We start from the raw sequence: 17,031 nt of genomic DNA on the forward strand, positions 1-17,031 counted from the left end.
AAAAGAAAAATAGTCACCCATAATCTAACAAAAGATGACCTCAGTAATACATTCTACATATTTTCTCCCTTTTTTCTGGACATTATGTAGTTGAAATTATGTCTGTGATTTGATCTGTCTTAATATTACAACATAATCATTTTCCTTTCTTACTGGAAACCTCATAAACATTTTTGCATAGAATTGTATTTTATAGGTGTATCATCTGTAATATTCTCTATTGTTAGATATTTGTGAGATACTTTTTCTTTTATTTCGAAAAACATTATAGTGAACATCTTTGGTTATTTTTCTTTGAAGGTATTTTCTTAAATAGGTAAGAAAATAGGTATTTAAGAAAAGAATATGGTATCATAAAATAATTGCCAGAAAAGGTTTTCATCAATTTATGGTTCTAACAGCAGTATATGAGTTTGTGCCTGTTTACCATGACCACAATAACCCTGGTTACTTTTTAAAAAAATATTTGCTTCGGGGCGCCTGGGTGGCTCAGTCGTTAAGCGTCTGCCTTCGGCTCAGGTCATGATCCCAGGGTCCTGGGATCAAGCCCCGCATCGGACTCCCTGCTCCGCGGGAAGCCTGCTTCTTCCTCTCCCGCTCCCCCTGCTTGTGTTCCCTCTCTGGCTGTGTCTCTCTCTGTCAAATAAATAAAATCATAAAAAAAAAAAAAAAAAAAAATTTTGCTTCATGAAAGTTTTTCTAAATGGTTTGTCATCATCCTACTATCTAAAAACAGCTATTTTGTGTCTTCTCCATTCTCCTGTACCAACCTTTTCTTATCTGGACTCTTTTTTCACAGGGGAAAATGGAGATCATCAAAGAGAAATTCCCCTCATGCTTCTACAAATCCAAAACTTGACTTTCTTTATGCCCACGGAAGAACTTTCCCTACATTTGCCAAGAGCAAATTCCCTACACCAGTACTCTGAATCCTGTTCCTTCCCATGTTGTTCTTAAGGACCTTTCTACTATAATTAGCCCCATTTTCCCCTGGCATCTTTATGTTTTCCCTTTGCTAGATACAGCTTATCACTTCTCAGCCTGTCCATGATCTCCCATTAAAATAAAACAAAAAGCAAAAGGCTTACCGTTAAGCTTGTCCTCTCCTAGCACCACCCTTTTTTCCTCTATTCACTCAGATCTCTCAAAAGAGTATTTATTTATACACATGTCTACATCTCTCTCCTCATTAAAAACAGGTGCAGAGTGAATTTTTAATTTACTTACTCTTTTAGGAAATATTTTAGATTGCCTATTTCATGCCAGGCAGTATGCTAGTGAGAAGCAGAAAAATAAAAACCGAAAGAAAACAACAAACCACACACTCAAAAAAAGCCTGTGCATTCTCTGCCCTCATAGAACTTTCAGAGGGGGAAGCAGTTAATAGTTAAAGGTCACGAAATCTTATAAAGTATGATTTGGTAAGTGCTTTGAAGGAAAGTTATATGTGTTGCACTGAAGAGGTTATAATGGGAAGTTGGGAAGACTTCCATGATCTAGTAATTGAACTGAGATCTGAAGATGTCATGGGAGTTAATAGGCAAAGGAAATTTGCTTATACTCTAGAATTAAGTTGTTGCTAAGTTCAGTGATCTTAATACTGTTAGATCTTTGGGTACTAGGTGTCATCCTACATCCAACAAGCAGTGTTGGACAGATTTTATTTCCTTTGAATCTTGCTCCTTATGTGATTCCACACTTGCCTGGTGTCCCCACTTCCTCTAGCTTTGTTTCTGTAGGCTGTTGACCCAGCTTCACAGTCAGAATTCCTTAGGGCTCAATCATGAGCCTTTTTCTCATGACTTCCTTAGATAACCTCTTTCACTCTGATGACTGTAAATGTCATCTGTATGTCAAGGCTACCTAAATTTATATCTCTAGCCATGAACTTTGCAAAATCAGACTTAACATATATAAAATGAAATCCTTGATCCTCGCCCCTTTGAAACCAGCAATTCCTTCATTGTTTACTTTTTGAGGAGATGGCAGTTCTATATACAGATTTTTTTTTTTTTTTTTTTTTTTTAAGATTTTGTATATTTTTTTAAGTAATCTCTACACCCGATACGGGGCTTGAACTTCCAACCCGGAGATGAAGAGTCTCATGCTCCGTCAGCTGAGCCAGCCAGGCACCCCCAGATTTTTTCTAGTCATTCTTTTTTTATTAGGGAGTGCACACACACACAAGCAGGGGGAGGGGGAGAGGGAGAAGCAGATTCCCTGCTAAGCACGGAGCCCCATGTGAGAGACTATCCCAGGACCCTCAGATCATGACCTGAGCTGAAGTCAGATGCTTAACCTGATGAGCCACCCAGGTTCCCCTCTAGTCATTCTTGATCCCTCCTTATGCCTTGCTATGGTCCATTCATAACACTGCTTATTATAAATTGCTCATTGTGTGCTCGGTTCTGTACTAAATGCTCTTGCATATATTTACCCCTCTATCTGGAAGCCTTTTCATTTGCTTAAGAAGCAATATATTGTTTTTTCAAGATTAAAACCAAATATTATCTTCCTTTAGGTTACATTTCCTGGTGATTAAATTTTTTTTAAATACGGTAATGCAGTATTTTATTTATTCTCTTAATAACTAATAGGAACTTTTATAATACTAATACAACTTAATCTAAAAGAATCAACTTAATTGTTTACATTTCAATATTGGGTACGAGAGAGAGTCAAAATAATTATAGTCAAAATTATTATATAAAAAATTATAGGAAATGCTCAGTGTTAGTCTACATACAATTTAGTTTTTGGCATAAAGTTATTTAGTTGTCAGGGAGAACATTTGGTTTACTTCACTAACAGGAATATCTCTTAATGCTGGGATGGCCTCTTCTTGGTATTTCTTCTGCTGTTGATTTTTAGCATAGTTATCTGTGATTGTATGAATGGAGTAAGAGTACGTAACCAATTACTATAGTGATGAAGAAGTAGACGGGCAATGCAACTGACCAGTATTTTTGAGGCCAATAGGATAATCCTAAGGAGTTTAGCCAAGATTCAGGAATAAATGCCCACACAAGATACAGGATGAAGCCAAATTGAGAGCTTGAGAAAAGAACAAAGCCATAAATCGTTCTTTCTGGCAATGGCGATGGTGAGTTTTCCACCATTTTCCCTGTGGCTTTAGACAATCTTGGGTCCTCGAAGTGCCCACTCAGGCCCCTCCCGACAGCTCGGCCACTTCAGTGCCAAGTCCCCTGCGCAAGCCCCTTCTGGAAAGCCTCCGCAGGGGTGAGAAAGGGCTCCTGGTGATTAAAATTTTATTTTGGGTTCAGGCTGTTCTTTTAATTTGTTTATTGCACCATTTAGCGAATAGAGCCTGTATTTCTAGTTCTGAAATTGTTTTACAGCTTTTTTGGTGGCTCATGATGGTTGATTAGTTTTTCAGAAATATGCCAGGGATGGGTTAATACCTTTCTCTGTGTTTTTTTTTTTTCATCATCCTAATAAGATGTTAACTTCTCATTTAATTTTTAGGCATTAAAAACACAGATTTTCTCACTATATGATAAAGCAGGATAGAGTGCACAAAGGGTCCATTGCTAGTCTTGCTGGATTTCACCTTTCTTCCATGTTAAACATACCTGTGTAGTGTTTTTATATACTTTTATATTAATACTGTCACTTCTGTGAATTTTACTTTAGCATTCAGCTGGTACATCCCTGTCCATCATTTGATTTTCAACTCTCTTTTGTTCTATTTGTAACTCTTGCAAATAATATTTAATTTTTGTCTTTTACTTTTGTCCAGAGATCTTTAGTAGATAGACGGGCTGGTTTTTATAAATTACCAGTCTTAAAAATCTGAGTTTTCAATTATTTATGTCCAGTTATAAATAAGTATTTAGTGGCACAAATAATTCTTAACCTGAAAATCTAATTATCATAAAGGAGGAAATATATTTCTTGTTATCTCAGCACCCAAAAATAACATCTTAACATTTTGCTGTATGTCCTTTTTTATACGTGAAGGAGGGGAAGGGTGAAAAAGTAGAGAGGAATGGGGAACAGATTTCTGTGTCAAATGTCTTTAATGTTACTGTTAATTTGTTTGTTTTGTAAATTAATAGCTTATACTCTAGAGCAAGAGAAAATAAGTATTCTTTGTTTTAGCACAAGGCACAATGCCTGCCTGATAACTAAACATTCAGTAAATGTTTAAGGAATGAATGAAGAAAGAAAGAAATGGGCTTTTTAATTTTTCTTTTTTTCTGAAGATTTCCATGGAGAATGATTATCTGGGTCCCCGAAGAATTGAAAGTCTACAAAAAGAAGATGCTGATTGGCAGCGAAAAGCTCACATGGCTGTGCTGTCGATTCAGGATCTTACTGTCAAATACTTTGAAATAACAGCGAAAGCACAAAAAGGTAAGTTTCCTAGTAAAGTTATCCTTGTTAGATGTTTTTGAAAATGAGTGGTTTAAATATTTCACGTTTGCAGGAGTTCTGTGGAAGAATGTATAAAGACTACTCATAGTCCTAGTAGTTAAAAAAGATCACTATTAGCAAATTATAGTAGATCCTTTCAGTCTTTTCTGGGCATGCGTTTACACGTACTCCACCTTTAAAAAATAGTAATTGGGTGTTAGTGTAACATAATTCAGTTCTGACACTAACCTGTTACAGACCCCACAGCTGAAAGGCACAGTTCACATTGAGACTGCCCACATTGAAGACACTACTTGGAAATTTAGAGGGTCCCCAGGCCTTCTGCACTTCTCACCAACTGATAAATTTGGGGGTTCACACAGCCTTTTTAGGTTTGATCATTTGCTACAGTGACTCACAGAACTCAGGAAAGTACATACTTGGGATTATAATTTATAAATGATAAAAATCAAGACAAGCCAAATGAAGAGATTCAGAGGGCAAGGTCTCTGAAGGTCCGTTCCTTCCAACTTCCTTCCATAGATGGCCATGGAAATCCTTCAGTCGCAGTTTAAAATCACTGCTATTCATTATTTTCATTATCTACCTGGCATTAACACAGTTTAGCATTCAGGTTATTCCTTCAGGAAATCCACATTTCCTTAAAAGTTGTACTGAAGCAGTTTATTCCTTCAGAATGCCAGTGTGCTAAAGGAGAATGCTCCCTTTGATTCTTTAGCATCATTTGACATCGTCATTAAAAAAATAAAAATAGGAGTTTGATAGGTGAAAACTAGTACCGTGTTTTTAAATTTTGCATTTCCTTGGTTATTATGGAGTACTTTTTTTTTTTTTTTTTTTTTTTTTTTTAAAGATTTTATTTATTTATTTGACAGAGAGAGACACAGCGAGAGAGGGAATACGCAGGTGGAATGGGAGAGGGAGAAGCAGGCTTCCCACGGAGCAGGGAGCCTGATGCGGGGCTCGATCCCAGGACCCTGGGATCATGACCTGAGCTGAAGGCAGACGCTTAACGACTGAGCCACCCAGGCGCCCCTACTTTTTGTTTTTTATGTAATAATTGGTATTTGCATATCCTTCCTTTCCAGTTATAATACCTTTTGCCTATTTTGGTATGGTGGATTTTTTTCTGTTGATGAATAAAAGCTCCTTATATTTGTTGATATTTTTATTATATTTATATTAACACTTGGACATCTGTTGCAAATATCTATTCCTAAATTTTAACTTTTATTGTATACAGATTTTACTTGTAAAAACTATGAGCTTTTAAGAATGATTTTTAAGAAATCTTTGAATTGTTACTTATATTTTCTAAAGTTAGTTTCTGTATTCCTCAGAATAGTTAAAACCTAGTAAAATTCTTTTATATACTTGGGTTTCTTTCTGGACTCTCTTTTCCAATGATAAGTCTTTTCTTATGCTTTGATTAATGATAATAGCTTCATAATGAAATTTATTACCTAGCTTATCAATTAACCCCTCCTCATTATTATTCAATATTTTTTTGGGTGTTTAGTCAGTTATTCTTCTAGAAGATAGTACTATAATCCTTTTTTAAAAATTACTTCTTCTCAAACTAATGTAGTTCTTTTTTCTTTTTTTTTTTTTTTAAGATTTGATTTATTTAGGGGCGCCTGGGTGGCTCAGTTGGTTAAGCGACTGCCTTCGGCTTAGGTCGTGATCCTGGAGTCCCGGGATCGAGTCCCACATCGGGCTCCCTGCTCAGCAGGGAGTCTGCTTCTCCCTGTCCATCTGACCCTCCCCCCTCTCATGCTCTCTATCTCATTCTCTCTCTCAAATAAATAAATAAAATCTTAAAAAAAAAGATTTTATTTATTAGAGAGAGATAGCGAGAGAGGGAACACAAGCAGGGGGAGTGGGAGAGGGAGAAGCAGGCTTCCTACCGAGCAGGGAGCCCAATGCGGGGCTCAGTCGCAGGACCCTGGGATCATGACCTGAGCTGAAGGCAGATGCTTAAGGACTGAGCCACCCAGGTGCCCCACAACAGTGGTTTTTAACTAAAGGTGATTGTGCCACACAAAAGGACATTTAACAGTCTCTGGAGACATTTTGTTTGTCCCAACTACTACTGAGAGGGTTACTAGTATCAGTAGAGGCCATGGATTATGTTAAACATCCTATGTTACATAGGACAAGCCACCCTACGAAGAAGAATTTTCTGGCTGAGAATGTCTAAAGTGCTGAGTTTGAGAAGCTTTAGTCTTCTTAAAAAAAAAAAAAAATGCATGGTCAATCATATCAGTAGATGCTGAAAAAGCATTTGATGAAATACAGCGTGCTGCTGTGTGTGATGAAAACACTCAGGAAACTAGGAATAGAAAAGAACTTCTTTAAATTTGGTAAAGGACATCTGCAAGAACTCTATAGCCAATATCACATTTAATGGTGGAAGACTGAATGCTTCCCCCCCTAGAATGGGTAAAAAGTCTAGGATGTTTACTCTTAACCCCTCTTATTCAACATAATAAAATAAATTTTAGTTGTAATAAGGCAAGAAAAAGAAAGAAAAAGCTTATAGTCGGAAAGGAAAAAATAAATTCCCATTTTAGATAATACTGTTTAGGTTGAAAATTATATGGAATCTATTTTTAAAAACTTCCAACTACCAAGTGACTTTCTCAGGATAACAGGAAATATGGTCAACAACCCAAAAATGAATCCTCTTTATATAAGCAATGAATAGTTGGAAATAGAAAATTTTTTTAAAATTCCATTTATAATAAGTCTGACAAAACACGTACAGGATTTGTAATGCTTACGATTAGATTAACAAGATGAAGAAACCACAAACCTAAGTAAATGGATAGACATGTTGTGTTCATGTATTGGAACGTCCAACATAGTAATGATGTCTGTTCTCTCCAAAGTGATCTGTAGATTTAACACACTGCCTACCAAAAAGCAGGACTTTTTCCTATAAATGTAAGCAGGCTGATTCTAATTTTACATGGAAGGGCAAAGGAACTAAGATACCTAAAAAAACAGTTTAGAAAAAAAGAAAAACGGAATCACGTTACCTGACTTTACAAATTATAGAGCCACTGTGGCATGGTATTATGGAAGGGATAGACATGTGAACCAATGGAATAGAATAGAGAATAAGAAATAAATTCACAATACATGGCCATTTACTCTGCAAATTAGCACTGGAAAAGATGTTCAAGACCATTGGTCATTAGTATGCACATTAAAACCACAGTGAGTTAGCAACATACGCCTGTTAGAATGGCTGAAAGAGAAAAATACTAACAATATTAAGGGCAGACAAGGATGTAGAGTAACTAGAACCTTCCCTGTATTGCTGGTGGTAATGCAAAATTGTACAATCTCGTGAAAATGAATGCAATTTTTTTTTTTAAGATTTTATTTGAGGGAGATAGAGCAAGAGAGAGAGCACATGCAGAGGGCAGAGGGAGAGAGAGAGAGAAGCCGAATTTCTGAGCTGAGCAGGGAGCTCGACATGGGGCTTGATCCCAGGACTCTGGGATCATGACCCGAGCCAAAGGTAGACACTTAACTAACTGAGCCACCCAGCCGCCCCTGAATGCAATTTCTTATGTAAGTTAAAGATGTGCTTACCGTCTGACCTAGCAGTCCTACTTGAACATATTTGCCTTAGAGCATTATGACAATTTTAAAAAATAAATTAAAAAACAGTACGTTAAAATGTTAGTAATAGTTCCTTTTAACATTTAAAGATGTCTTTTCCTGGGCGCCTGGGTGGCTCAGTTGGTTAAGCGACTGCCTTCTGCTCAGGTCATGATCCTGGAGTCCCTGGATCGAGGCCGTCATTGGGCTCCCTGCTCGGCAGGGAGTCTGCTTCTCCCTCTGACCCTCCCCCCCATGTGCTTTCTCTCTCTCATTCTCTCTCTCTCAAATAAATAAATAAAATCTTTAAAAAAAAAGTCTTTTCCTACTGTAAACTATTTTTATGAAATAGTTTTCTGTAAATTATTTGGTTTAGAGTCTTTCTGTGCTTTCTAGGTACATTCTTTAATGTTTAAAAAAAGTTTGCATTATGATTAAAAATACATAACCATTATGGGGTGCCTGGGTGGTTCAGTCAGTTAAGCATCTGACTCTTCATTTGGGCCCAGGTCATGATCTCAGGTTCCTGGGATCGAGCCCCATGTTGGGCTCTTTGTTCAGTGGGAGTCTGTTTAAGATTCTCTCCCTCTCTTTCTGCCCCTCCCCTTGTTCTCTCTTTCTCAAATAAATAAATTTAGAAATATATAATCATTATAGAAAATTTAGAATATTAGAGGGGGGAAACCCTACATACATCTGTAATCCTACTGCCTATGCAACCACTTTGTGTTTCTATCAGTTTTTTTTTTCTATTTATGGCTTATTACAGAATTGCCGTGATTTTGTATATATTTTTATATATGGTTCATAATTCTGGCTCTATACAATTTTGATGATTGCTCTTATTTTATACTTCTCCAATTTTAAGCAAAATATTTTTGTATATGACAGGCATCATTATAGGGTTCCAAATTCTTCATTAGAGTCACTGTAGACTTCTTTATATCTCACTTCTGGTGACTTTATCCTAGTAGGAAGCTTTTGAACCCAAACAGAGAGATATTTGCTTGGCCGTTCAATTTTCCTTTATTTTCCTTTTCTGAGTATGTTTCCTTCCTCCCATGTCAGGGAAACAGAATGAACTCTCTGTGGCTTTATGCTGCTGATAGTAATAGCTCTCCTTTATGTTTCCAGCCAGAAGGTAACTTTCTGATTTCTTTTTTTAGAGGAAGAGTAAAAGACGCCCTTTTATTTTATTTTTTTTTTCATTTACTGAGCCAGATGTAACAATTTTGATATATTACTGCTTAGCTTTTATTTTAAATATTTGATTATTTATTTTAGAGAGGGATAGGGAGGGAGGAACGGGGTGAGCTCATGAGCAGGAAGGGCAGAAGAGAAGGAGAGAGAATCTCAAGCAGACTCTGCTGAGCACAGAGCTGGATGTGGGGCTGGATCTCATGACCCTGAGTTCACTACCTGGGCTGAAACCAGGAGTCAAGACGTTTAACTGACCATGCCACCCAGGCGCCCCTATTATTGCTTAGCTTTTTTTTTTTTTTCTTTTCAGATTTTATTTATTTATTTGACACAGAGAGAGAGCACAAACAGGGGGAGCAGCAGGCAGAGAGAGAGAGGGAGAAGCAGGCTCCCCGCTGAGCAGGGAGCCCAATGTGAGGCTCAACCCTAGGACCCCGGGACCATGCCCTGAGCCGAAGGCAGACATTTAACTGACTGAACCACCCAGCCACCCCTATTGCTTAACTTTAATAACATCTTAAATAGGCTCATTTCTGACAGGTATATATGTTAGCATATTAAACTTTTTAAAAAATAGATTGAACATGATATTTTTTGAACACCAGAACTATATTGCACTCAGATTTTTTTTTACATATACAGATCATCATACACTATTATTATAGAGTTTGTTACTCTGAAAATGTGAAAGGTCCCTTAGCAAGAATCTTTATTCTTGCCAGCAGAGGGAGAGAAGAATCTGTTTTAGAGATATCCCAAGGGTATTCCAAGTATTTTACATTCACAAACAATTTTCTGTGTCACTGTCGTATTTCTGAGCTGTTGGGGAAAATAATTCCACTTGAAGAGAGTAACATTGAGATGTAAGAATATGTTCTAGCCAAGGTATTAGAAGACAAAGTATGGATTAGCTCTTGTGGTAGGTAACAACATGAGACTGAATTAGGACAGGAAGCTACTTCTGACAGTAAGGTGGAGAGCAAGAGAGTTGGTGCCATGGGAAGTGGAAGAGACACACAAAATAACTCTCATTATCTCATTTAATTTCCACAAAAGCTTTTGAACTAGATACCCTATGTCCTTTTTTCACAAGCAAGGGAATGGAGCCCCAGAACAATGACGTTTCTTGCCAAAAGTTACATGTCAGTTACAGGTGGAATTGGGAATTTAACTCTATTATTTCACTCCAAATCCTCTGATTTTTGTTTTCCTACATTGTACTACTATATTGATCTTATGGTTGCAGAAATACTATATATACAGTTTAAAAGATAGATAGAACTTTAAAATGGCAAAGTCATTTGATATTTAACCAGTGAGTAGATTTTGTTAAAAAGCCTAAAATCGAGATTCAGAGCAAGATTATGCATTGAAAAATTACCTTTTATGTTAGCACTTGAAGGCCACAGAAAAACTGAAACCCAAAGAACCTATTTAACTATATTGAGAGGAGAATCTAAGTCAGCACAGTGCGTCATCTGTTATTATAGGAACTCAACAGATAGTTTTTAAAGTCTGTATAAATTGAGAAACAGTCAGTTTTTATAAAGAATACTGTTTTATAAAAACTATTTTTATATGGAAGTAACCACCAGAAGCAAAAGTTGGTTGCATCTGGGCATTGAGATTAAGGGGTCGAGGAGAGCTGAGCCCGAGAAACTGCTCTTTTTCTTTAGCAGCCTGCCTGTACAGATTTAATTTTTAAGTATGTCCATGTATTATTGTAAAAAAAAAATTTAAGGGGCGCCTGGGTGGCTCAGTTGGTTAAGCGACTGCCTTCGGCTCAGGTCATGATCCTGGAGTCCCTGGATCGAGTCCCGCATCGGGCTCCCTGCTCGGCAGGGAGTCTGCTTTGCCCTCTGACCCTATCCCCTCTCATGTGTTCTCTCTCATTCTCTCTCTCTCAAAATAAATAAATAAAATCTTAAAAAAAAAAAAATTTAAGATTTCATAAAACTCAGAGACAAAGATTTACTGAGATATACTTCATTGCAAAAGATGGTTAGGACATAATAGTAGTACAGAATTACCATTTACATATAGAAGATACTACTAGTGAACGTGTAAGTGACTTAAAGAGCCGGACTAGTTCAGTGCTAAACAGATAGCTATCTTTTTTGTGATGTGTGTGTCTGACCTGTTAAAGTGCTTGGGCATAATGATGGTTGGTTTAATTGTATAGGACCCAGGATCTCAGTGATAAGCTTCTTTAACTGGAAAAGATACTAGCTGTTTGATTGTCAAGAAGTATCTCTTGAAATAGGGCTCTGTTGTGGCAAATAAAAAGTTACTTTTTTCTTTCCCTTTTTGGGGCATGTGGGAGAGGGAGTTGGGTGTTTTCCCTGGGACTTGGTTGTAGTGCTCCAACTCTAACCTCAGAATAAGCTCCATGCTAACATCTAGGATTTTTTTCCCTTCATCAGATCATTATAGTATTTTTGGAGGAACTCAGAATGATAAGATTAACACATGGATTTAAATAAATAATTTCAAAGAATCTTGAATAGTTAGGACTCTCATTTCAATTAATGTACCCAAGAAAAAGTGTAACCCTTTATAAAGTATGTATAAAACCTTTGAGGGATGCCTGGGTGGCTCAGTTGGTTAAGTGTCTGCCTTTGGCTCAGATCATGATCTCAGGGTCCTGGGATCGAGCCCCACATTGGGCTCCTTGCACAGCGGGGAATCTGCTCCCTCTCCCTCTGCCTGCCGCTCCCCCTGCTTGTGCTGTCTGTCAAATAAATAAGTAAAATCTTTTTTAAAAAAATAAAAGTTTTAAAATCTGACAACTCAGTTTTTATCTTCACAAAGTTATTTCTGATGATTATTTAGGATTCTTATTGAAGATAATAGAAGCTAAGATATGTTGAGTTATATTTTCGAGCTGCTAAGAGGTAACTTAAGGGAGTAGGATTTATTTGTTTATCATTATGTATGTGGTCAGCGAGATCTAAAACTTTGAAATTCTTTAGTATCAAGTTGTCTTGTGTCTTAATGTCTCTACAAAATTATAATTAATAGCTGTGTATGATCGAATGAGAGCAGATCAGAAGAAATTTGGTAAAGCATCGTGGGCAGCAGCTGCAGAACGTATGGAAAAACTCCAGTATGCAGTTTCTAAGGAGACTCTGCAGATGATGAGAGCGAAAGAGATCTGTTTGGAACAGAGGAAACATGCACTGAAAGAAGAGGTAACAAAAACCATCAAAAATATATATAAAATTTAAAAAGATGATGTGTGATTTGTTTTTTATCTTTGTACAAGACTGGCATTTTTCTGACACTGCAGGCTGTTGTTAATTTTGCATTGTTTACGTGAGATGATAACAGTCATGATGGAGCCTGTCCTTGGAGTTGCCGGTAAGAGACAGAGGAGGGGGAGAGAGAGGGGAGGGAGAGACAGAGGAGGGGGAGAGAGAGGGGAGGGAGACGTTCGAGGTACTCTCGCAGCATCACAGGGTGGCTGTAGGCAGTAGTGCACTCTTAAAAAGGAGGTTGACATTAGAATTTCCTTGTTGTCTTTAAACTTTTTTTGTACTATAAGGTTCATAGCTTTATTAAGAAAGTTTCAGTGCCCAGAGAAATATAGAAAAATCTTAAGGCCGTAGAATTTTGTTAGAATTGATTATATTATACTCAAACCATTACCTTTTGGAGCTTCCCTTTTTATTCCTACTGGAACATAAAACAGGAGAGATCCTTAGCAGAGGTCCAGTTTTCTTAAACCTCTTCATGAATACCCCTCCAAAAAAGAATAGTTTTAGAAATCCTTGAAGAGGTTGCTGATAAACTTATGTAAAATATATCTAAAGTGATCTTTTAAAAATTAACCATGTTTCGGGTGTCTGGATAGCTCAGTCAGTTGAGCGTCCAGCTCTTGATTTTGGCTGGTTGTCTCGTGGTCATGGGATTGAGCACCACGTTGAGCTCAGTATGGAGTCTGCATGGGATTCTCCCCCACTCATGTGTGCATGCTCTCTCTCTCTGTCATAAATAAAATCTTAAAAAAAAGGGGGTGCTTGGGTGGCTCAGTCGTTAAGCGTCTGCCTTGGGCTCAGGTCATGATCCCAGGGTCCTGGGATCAAGCCCCACATCGGGCTCCCTGCTCCGCAGGAGGCCTGCTTCTCCCTCTCCCACTCCCCCTGCTTGTGTTCCCTCTCACACTGTGTCTCTCTCTGTCAAATAAATAAATAAAATCTTTAAAAAAAAAAAATCTTAAAAAAGGAAAAACCTAACCACTTTGTTTCATGGTCACCCTGTTCTTCAATGGTTTTAGTATTCATACTCATACTGCCCAGTGCAACACGGAATATACCATTGATGCCCATGTCTTGGTGAAAATAGTGAAACCATTAGATGTATACTATTTTTCGTTTCCTCCAGGCCATTATTTTTTAAATGCTATAAAACATTTTATGTTTTATTATTAAATTGGGCCAGAACAGATTGCTTTTCATGAAAGGGTACTCAAATATCTACATTGGTCTTTTGCTGATAGTTTTCCTAAGTATTAGAAGCAGCAAATCTTCATGTTGTTCAGGGGTCTCAACTCTAGTTTTAAAAGTGAATGAAGATTAAAGCTGGTGTTAGGGATGAACCTAAAAGGGTGTTCTAGATTGCATATAGTAGGACTTTATGGTTTAGGCACAATTATTCAGTTTGTGCCTTTTGTGCCAAGAGTTAAAAAATATTTCAGAGATGAGGGCGCCTGGGTGGCTCAGTTGGTTAAGCGACTGCCTTCGGCTCAGGTCATGATCCCGGAGTCCCTGGATCGAGTCCCACATCGGGCTCCCTGCTCGGCAGGGAGCCTGCTTCTCCCTCTGACCCACCCCTCTCTCATGTGCTCTCTCTCATTCTCTCTCACACAAATAAATAAATAAAATCTTAAAAAAAAAAAAAATATTTCAGAGATGAAAAATATTTGAATCATTATATAAATTTTGGATTGTTTCCCCTTGTTTTCATTTGAGATAATTAATAATTTATTGTATCATTATTTTATTAAGGCATTTTTGAAAAAATAAAGTCACTTTTTTGGGCTGACACAGTATGCACGAAATATTTCTTTTTTCTTTTTCTTTTCTTTCTTTTTTTTTTTAAAGATTTTATTTATTTGACAGAGAGAGAGCAGGAGAGCACAAGCAGTAAGAGCGGCAGAAGGGAGAGGGAGAAGCAGGCCCCCTGCCCAGCAGGGAGCCCGATGGTGGGGCTCAATCCCAGGACCCTGGGATCATGACCTGAGCCGAAGGCAGTCGCTTAACCAACTGAGCCACCCAGGCGCCCTGCATGAAATATTTCCAAAACCAAACTACTTCATTTCCTCTTACTAGATCTTCTTAAATCTTCCTTTCTGTTAAAGCCTCAGTTCTTCAAGATACTCCAGGCTCAAAACTTTAACTCTTTCCTTTCATTTGTCGGCTTTTTCTGCCTTTTGGAATCCTCCCCAATTCACATGTCCCTCCTCAGTTATTTATTCAACAAACATTTATTAAGTGGGTTGTTTTTTGTTTGTTTGTTTGTTTGTTTTTGCCAACAGTTTTAATGGGTGATTGAGATAAAGAAAGACATGATTAATACCCCTTGTCTCCCTAGATAAGCAGCTATCATTATATACAAGGTGGACCATTGCAGGAGTACTCAGCTTTGTCCTAGGTAAAGAGAACTATATGTTCCAGGAGCCCCAGGGGCAGGGAGGAAGAGTCAGCCTAGTTTTCTGGACCAAGAGTCATGAGAGATGAGGTTGAAAAAGTAAGCAAAATTTGGGGCTGGCCTTCTGCATCCTACCAAGGAGTTTGAATTTTGCCCTAAAAGCAGTATGGAGCCACTCTAAAGTTTTCATCAAGGCGTAACACAATCAAATTTATTTTTATGAAATAATGACTCTGACCAGTTCATAGAGAATTGACTGGAAAGTCATTCTTCAATCTTGACCCATTTTCCTCACATGCTTTTCTAACTGTGTTTCATTGTTGATAGTGGAAAGCAAGGCATTTCTCAAAAATGAGTGTAAATACCAGGAATGTAGACCCTTCACTCAATAACAAAAGAGGTTTAAGTTGAAGGCAATAGGGAATTGGGAAAAGTTAAATCTACGTTTATGTTTTGGATCTGAAATTGCTCCTTTAAAAACTACTCAGGTTTGCACAGCATTCTTGGGTAGTTAAGAAGTGAGTAAAGGTAGGTTGGTGATGGTCAGATCCAGACTGCACACACCCAGGCTCCTGAGTATACTCAGGCTGTGCCTTTGTTCAAGTAGTACTGAAGTCATCTTGTAAGGGCTGGTTAAAGGAGGCAAGAAGTGTGGCGTTTTATTGGGCAGAGGAGAATGAACTGGGTGAGGCAACTGAATTTGTGTTAGTTATTTTTAAAAAGCAATTATACCTCAGAAGGATTAGAATAAAATTATTGTCTGATTAGATTTGTTGTACAGTTCCCCTTTATCCACAGTTTTGCTTTCCACAGTCAGCCTTCGTCCTGAAGGAAATGATCCTCCTCCTGATATATTGCCAGAAGCTCAGTACTAGCTAATGCTGCATCACAGTGCGTACGTCATTCACCTCACAGGTGAATGGGTGAAGAGTGAGACCACATTCACGTAACTTTTATTACAATATATTATAATTGTTTTATTGCTCTTAACCTCTTACTATGCCTAATTTGTCAAGTACTTCATCATAGGTATGTATGTATATATAGGTTTCAGTACTATCTGTGGTTTCAGGCATCCACTGGGGATCTTGGAACGTATCCCATGTTGTACTTTGTAGCCCACAGTGGTTTTTTAAAACCACATTAAGACATAATTTGTGTACACCTGAAACTAACATAACGTTGTTAACTATACTTCAATTAAAAAAAATTCACTATACAATTAAAAAATTTCACTAAACTATACTTCAATTAAGATACCATACCGTTCACTCATTTAAAGTATATAGATTCAGTGCTGTTTAGTATACTAACAGAATTACGCACATCACCACAATCAACTTTAGAACATTTTCATCACCCTGGAAATAAACCTGACCCCGTTAGCAGTGATTCCCCATCTCCTCTCTAAACTTTCCTAGCTGACCATTAATCTTTCTATAAATTTGCTATCCTGGATATTTCATATAAATGGAATCATAAAACGTGGGGTTTTTTTTTAAACATTTATACTTAACATAATGTTTTCACAGTTCATGCTGTAGATGCATGAGTGTTTAAGTTAGTTTTTTTGTAGAATGATACTGTGATTAATACCACATTTTGTGCATTCATCAGTTGATGAACATTTGGGCTCTTTCTACTTTGGGAGTATTATGAACAATGCTGCTGTAAACTTTCATGCTCAGGATTTTCATTTATCTTGGTATATACTTAGGAGTCAAACTGCTGTTAACTTTTTGAGGAACTGCCAGGCTGTTTTCCTAAGCAGCTGTACATTTACATTTACATTCCCACCAGCCGTGTACAACAGTTAGAATTTCTCCACATCTTTCATCTCATCCTTAATACTTAAAATTTGTCTCTTTTACATTATAGCATGCTGGTTGAGTGTGAAGTGGTTATCTGATTTGCATTTTCATCATGGTATTGAGTATCTTTCTGTGTGCTTATTGGCCACTTATACTAGATACAGCTCTTATATGGAATACATGATTTGAAAATATTTGCTCCCATTCTATGGATTGACCATATTGGTTTTTAGAACACTGGCTATATCTGAGAGTACTGTATTTTAGTTTCTACGGGAAAACAAATTGCCTCCACTTTTTTACTGTATGAAATTTTTTTTGGCTTAGAAGGTAGACTTAGTCCTTACTGACATTTTAAAAG

At 37.4% G+C, this 17,031-nt stretch overlaps 1 protein-coding gene and 1 pseudogene across 3 annotated transcripts in view; one reads left to right on the plus strand and one right to left on the minus strand.

Annotated features, from left to right (window-relative positions):
• Positions 1–17,031, plus strand: part of JMY (junction mediating and regulatory protein, p53 cofactor) — a 110,104-nt gene that overhangs the window by 48,776 nt on the left and 44,297 nt on the right. For all 3 annotated transcript variants that reach the window (XR_010413106.1, XM_045897198.3, XM_054512577.2), the window contains exons 5-6: positions 4,227–4,377; positions 12,232–12,401. Coding sequence is in view for 2 of the 3 variants with exons in the window: in XM_045897198.3 (XP_045753154.1) it covers positions 4,227–4,377; positions 12,232–12,401 (321 nt within the window). In the remaining variant the exon portion in view is untranslated. The remainder of the gene's footprint in view (positions 1–4,226; positions 4,378–12,231; positions 12,402–17,031) is intronic.
• LOC123859407 (phosphatidylinositol N-acetylglucosaminyltransferase subunit P-like) lies at positions 2,713–3,119 on the minus strand (annotated as a pseudogene).

The sequence above is a fragment of the Mirounga angustirostris genome, unplaced genomic scaffold (genome assembly GCF_029215605.1).
Source record: "Mirounga angustirostris isolate CCGP_5_RB_7025 unplaced genomic scaffold, mMirAng1.0.hap1 SCAF_7, whole genome shotgun sequence".
NCBI lineage: Eukaryota > Metazoa > Chordata > Mammalia > Carnivora > Phocidae > Mirounga > Mirounga angustirostris.